Consider the following 6,243-nt stretch of genomic DNA (forward strand, 5'->3'; position numbering starts at 1 on the left):
AGAAAGCTGCTTCCTCTCATGTACTTCTTTCTGCCAGAATGTGTATCTGAAAGGTTACTTCCCAAACAGTGACCCTGACTGGGGACCAAGTTCAAACGCCATGCCTATGGGGGGAACATTTCTTACTTAAAGCACCACATTCCTTTTCTGTCCCACCTCTGGCAAACTACTTCTACCTGTTCTATTTGACTCACGCCATTTCCTTCCTTGCCATCCTTTCCTTTGGTGGGACACCAAGACATCTCAACATGCTTCAGGCTTGTTTGGAGCTCAATCTTCCTGCCTCAGATTCCCAGTTGCTGTGATTACAGGCACCTGCTACTATGCCCTGCTCCCTGCCATCCTCTTGCTATTGCCAGCCACTTTTAACTTCTCAGACTTTCAGTGGCTTTGGCTGTGTTTAATACATTGAGACACTTCCTCATTTGGGTTAGAGGACTACACACCTGCCCAGTTTTCTTCCTATGACACGGGTTATTTCTGTTAGATTTGCAGTTTTTTCCCTCACAAATGCTGGTGTGCTTAGATCTCTGTGTTTGTTTGCTCTGAGCATCATCCATGTGCTGGTGACTCTGAAATGTCCTCAGCTGAGAACCTTAAAGCTCCAGACCTAGATACCAGCTGCCTGTGGCGTCACTGAGTGTTGAGTGAAGTGTTCCAAGCATGCCCCAGCCTAATTAGTTACTTGTCCCATTGCTATCACAAAACAAATGAGAGAAGCTGCTTAAGAAATAAGTTTATTCTGGTTCACAGTTGTAGAGTACAATTCTACGTGGTGGGAATGGCATGGTGGAGGGAGTTTGAGATCACATTGTATCCACAATCAGGAAATAGTGACAAACACACTGCCTCCATGTTCAATGCGGCGGGACTTTTATTTCTTCTCCCACTCCCTCTCTCTTCCTTTAGTCTGGGGCCCCTGCACATGGGATGGTATAAACCACATTCAAATCAGGCCTTCCTCCACTCTGGAAATGCCCTCACCTACCCGCAGAGGTTTGTCTCCTCTGTGGTTCTAATCCTGGCAAGTTGACTTTCTGGAGTAGCCATCATACTAGCTAAAGCTGAACAGTAGATTTGTATTTCTCAGCACCTTATCCAGGCCACTTGGGCCAAATACCTCTTAGTCATCCTTGGCCTTTTCCGCCTCACGTGCCCATCAAAGTCCTTTAGGCTGCATTTCAGAGGCCTATCTGAGATTTCCTCATATCCTTCCTGCCCAGGTCTTCAACTGGTCTCCTCCTTTCCTTTTCCCCAGTCCACCCACTATTGCACAGATCAAAGAGGTATTTTAGAATGAATCACTTATTGCCGCTGCTTTAAGCTTCCCATGTTTCCTATTTGAGACCAATCTACTTTTTTGAAGTCTCTTTGTTCCACTAGCCTGAGCCCTGTCCGCTTGTGGCCTCATCCCTGCCTTCCTCCAGTTACTGGGCACACAGGCTTGCTTTCTTCTGATTGCTCCCGAGGGCTTCTACTCTTGTTTTTTCTGTACATCTTGTTCCCTTCTCATTGTGGTTTCAATCCAAGTGCCACTTCAGACCTTTCTTTCCTCAGTAGCCAAAGCAGCATATTTCTTGGCTCAGCCACATTGGTGCTTTCTCCGTAGCATCTTAGTATGATCTTAAACCTTGCTCTGGGATATCACTCCACTTCCACCTGGACCCATCTCCACCCACACACCCTACCCCAAGAACTTGAGCACCTGGAATAGTTTCTGTACTTGACTTACTGACACCAACACAACTCATGAGACAACAGCATGACAAAAGTTTTCATACTTTGTTCATAAACATTGTTCTATCAGGAAACAGGTTTACTTAGGGAAACGTAGTTTAAGCATTCCCAAGTGCTCTGAGCTCCTGAGACACCAAACCAGCCCTGACACATTCAAATGAGCTCACAGAAATGTGCATTCCAGATAATTTGTGTGCCTTTAAGATAATCTTAAATTATTAGATGAGTTGCCCACAGGCCTCTTGGCAATATTACATGCCATTTATGTCATAAAGGTTTACATCATCAGGTACATTTCAGTTTAAAATGTTCCACTATTATGTAGTAGGCAGTTTGTCATAGGACTGTGCTTAACTATGCAAATTTAAGAGCAGATCATCAAACATGGCTTCAGGATTTTAACATCTTTTTCTCCTTATAATAACGTAAAAGCAGGTAGCTTTTCTTTCCCCCTTTTCCTTTTGCCCATTGGTTAGAGTGTTAAAGTTACCACAGTTTACTCATTAAAAGAAATGTTAGTGGCTCAGGATAAAAGAAAAAGCAGCCTTGATAAAGTGTTGATCAGTAGGTTGGATTTTTAGTAGTATAAATTCAGTTTTGTCTTTGTGTAGAACCTCATGGGCAGTGTTTCTATGTGCTACTGGCCTTGTGCATCTGTGTTTGTGTCTGAAGTAAATGGCTGAGTTTCAGCCCTAAGGAAGGATGACGTTAAGGAGTTAGCCAGGAGGAGGCAGGAGTGGTACATGCTGGAACTAGAAGGGGTCATCCTTGCCTTGTGGCGGTCTCCCCAGATGGAGGTCATCTGTGTGCTGGGCACAGTGCTAAGATATTAACTTTGGTGGATGCTCTCTGTGCCGCTTCTGTCAGTATTCCAGATGGGCTCCCTTGCTCTCCCTTGCTCTCCAGAGCTGCTTTCTCGTACCCTTTCATACTGCTTTGTTGACATTGTCTCAATGGTGGCTGTCAAGGTTGTTCTTAAGCCCATTAGAATCCTTTTCAGAGTGATTTATTCCCCCCACCCTCCAAATGTAGGGATGCATTTGGTCTGTAGCCCCTATAACAACATCTATCCATTTTAAGTTTCTGTTAGCCTGGCTTTGTAGCTGCCAGCATATTGGGTATACATCTGTGGGTAACCACTTAGCTATTCTTCTTTGCTCAGATTTTAGAAAACAGGAACAGATGAGCACTAAGGTGGCCGTGGCACACTAAATATTCAGACAGAAAATGTGTAATTCTGAGGAAGGGAAACTCTGTCTTACTAACTTGTCTTTATAAGCCTTCATGGGCTTTGTTTTGGAGTCATTGGTAGTACTCCTAGCTAAGAAGCTGTTAGATTTATAATGCTCCTGTACTTTATACATTTCACAGGGTACTCCAGGACTCTCTCGACATGCCAGTGCTTTAAAAGAGCGAATGGCTGCTTTCCAGTCTGCTTTTCACTCCGTACAAGAAACTGAGAGGATGGCCAGTGGTCCTGCAGTCTCAAAATCAGATGGAGAGTCTCAGACATCATATTTGAGTGAGTAAAATGGGTTCACCAAGGTGGACATTTGTGTATAAAGATAATCTTCTATGATAAGTAAAGATTTCTTTCCACAAGGTGAAAGTAATTTTTTTCAGAGCATAGTCGTTTCTGTAAATGGAGACTCATAGCTAAATATGCAATATTTACACAAACCTAGATTTTTGGTTTCAGAGTTTTGTTTTAGTTTTATCTGCTCTATTTTGGTGATGCTAAGGATCATGCTCAGGGCCTCGAATGTATTAGACAAGTGCTTTACAGCCGAGTCCCACCTAGGCCCCATGGTTTCTAGTGAAAACCTAGACCTTTATTTCCATAGTTACACTTGTTCTGGATTATAAAAGGCCAGTGTCAACTAGCCGTGTCAGGCTTCAAATAGGGCCTGCAGCAAATTTAGATTTGTATTGATTTTTATAGACGTCGTGTTAAACTTTGCAAAAACATGTATGAATGGCAAATACCCAGCCCTGATGTTACCACAGATTTGTCCAGTCTAATCATTGTGTTACTAATCTGTATTCTTCGCTGTGTTCATATAGTTCATTTGGTATTTTTTAGTCAGTTCTGGCTTGTTCAGTCACCAAGCTTTAAACACCAGAGCTTGACAAAATACTGGCTTTCCTGCTGTCCTGTTCTTCTAGGACTTGATACTCTAATCACCTCACAGATTCCGTCTATTCCATGGTTCAGTATCCGTTCAGATGTCCGAATTTGTAGTTCGTAATTTACCTATTATTTGTTGTTTAGGTTTCAATTTTTTTACTTCGTTATTATAATGTCATAATAATTTGTACATAGAAATAACTGAACACATTGCAGTTGTCTGCTTGCTTTCTTTTTTGTTTTGTTTTCCCTATACACAAAAATCAAGTACAATCAAATTAGAACATAACTATCTTTCTGGTTTTGCCAGCATGTGGTTTGCAGGCCATATGCAGCAAATGTAGTATCTTAGGGTTCTCTAGAGAAATAGAACCAACAGAATGAGTGTCTATTACCACAGAGATTTGTTTCATTGGCTTGCATAGTATGGGCTGGATAATATAGCAGTGCTGGCTGCACCCTGGAGCAGTTGAGAACCTGGTAGCTGTTCTGTCCTTAAGGCTGGGTGTTTGTAGTCCCAATGTGCAGCTGAAGCGCTAGAGGGTTCTTGGAGGAGAGATACTGGTTATCAGTCCAAGTTGGAAAGCTGAAGAAACTGGTTCTGATGGCACCTGTGAAAGCTCAATCACCCAAGGGCTGCACTGAGCAATGAGATAAAGATGGACAGGTGAGAACTGCACTGCTTTCCTCGCAGCCCTGGCTGGTCTCGCGTTTGCTTTAGACCAGGCTGGCCTTGAACTTTCTGGTTTCTACTCTTCCCCTCCCTTGTGCTAGCTGGCACTACGTGTGTGTGTGTGTGTACACACGCCTGCCTTCAGTTTCCCTTTTTAAGTGAAAGGGGTTAGCAGATTTTTGTTTTGAGGATTTACATAGAGACACTAAATTGGCATTATGATGTTATAATGAATGGTATTTTAAAATGATAAATGTAAAAGAAAATATTTATCCCCATGCCATTTTGTTTCTATTTTTGTTTTGTGCATATAGCCAAAAAAGAAGGTCTTGTTGAATACCAGCACTCTGGATTCCCTGTAAACTCATCTTCAAAACGCCGGAGAATATCCTACCAGAACAGCCTTGATGACCACCTCAGCAGCGCCAAAGAGAAAGTGGCCCCCGTGCAGATGATCAACAACCAAACCTGTGCTGTGGACACCTCTGCAGATCTGGCTGAGGTGATTATGCTTTCCACCCAGAGACAGACCAGTGGTTTTCTGCACAAGCAGTTTGAAGACTGTCAGGGCCCGAGATAAGAGTTTCTGGTTCTTAAAAGTGTGTGTGTGTGTGTAAAATTGTGTGACCTTTGTTGTCTTTTGGTTTAGAAGCTGTTTGGGAAGATTGGTTGTTTTTGACTGCTTTTATGAGAAGATAAAGCCCGAGGGTCTTCTGCACGGGCTGTTCTCCACAGTGATGGTTTGACTGTAGATCTCAGCTGGGCCCGAGATGGCTCTTTGTGTTCAGCCAGGAGCACAGGTCCCTGAGCAGGTTGTTCAGATATCAACTGGAATAGCCGTTACTGAGATGGGGAGCGCCTGTCCAGGTCTGTTCACCTAGTCTGTCCTAAGACTGCCTGGGAAGCAGACTGTTCTTAAAATTCATCTTTGCTTCTCTGCTTGTTTCAAGTAGCTTTAGGAATTCTTATGGATTGTGACAGCCTAATGTTGTCAAGGTTCTGGAAAAACAAAATCCTACCTGGATTTTACAAAAGTAGAATCAAGAATACTAATGGGTTTGGTAACTTGTGCACTGAGGATACAAAACCAGTCACATGACCCTTTCTTCTCTGTGTCTTCATTCTGTGACAGGGTTTTCTCTCATTCCTGAGTGGAGGTGCCTGATACCCTCACAGCTGCAGCTAGTTTTAAATTTTATTGTTTGAGGGTATGAAGAAAGGGTACGGGTGCAAGTAATAGAGATCAGAGGTCAACTCTCAGGAGTTGGTTCTTTCCACCTTGAGTTCTGGGGACTGAACTTGGTCATTCTGCTTGCAGAACAAGTATTTGCCTGCTGAACCCAACAGATGAAACAGTCTGTACCACCTCTGTAACTTAGATCCAGTTCATGTCTGACCTAGTAATGTGATTGCAAGTCACTAGAGACTCCTTAGTTTTATGTAGTGTATGTGGAGGTCAAGGGAGAGTTTGTGTGTGTGTTCTTCCCTTCTACCATGTAGCTTCTAGGAATTGAACCCAGGTTGTTAGGTTGGAAGTAGGCACCTTCTCAAAGCCATCTATCTAGCTCACCCTAATTCTTTGTGATAACAGGAAAAGGTGGGTGGGGGGAAGTCATAGCACCATGATCCCAAACCACTTCTACAGTCCTGTAATACAAGGACCACTTCTACAGTCCCTGTAATACAAGGACCACTTCTACAGTCC

The 6,243-nt window shown here is 43.2% G+C and overlaps 1 protein-coding gene across 1 annotated transcript in view; it reads left to right on the plus strand.

Moving 5' to 3' along the window:
• Cdca2 (cell division cycle associated 2) overlaps positions 1-6,243 on the plus strand; it is a 37,633-nt gene that overhangs the window by 3,743 nt on the left and 27,647 nt on the right. The window contains exons 6-7 of the mRNA XM_013349256.1: positions 3,109-3,259; positions 4,853-5,040. Coding sequence (XP_013204710.1) covers positions 3,109-3,259; positions 4,853-5,040 — 339 coding nt within the window. The remainder of the gene's footprint in view (positions 1-3,108; positions 3,260-4,852; positions 5,041-6,243) is intronic.

This window comes from Microtus ochrogaster, chromosome 17 (assembly GCF_000317375.1).
Source record: "Microtus ochrogaster isolate Prairie Vole_2 chromosome 17, MicOch1.0, whole genome shotgun sequence".
Taxonomy (NCBI): domain Eukaryota; kingdom Metazoa; phylum Chordata; class Mammalia; order Rodentia; family Cricetidae; genus Microtus; species Microtus ochrogaster.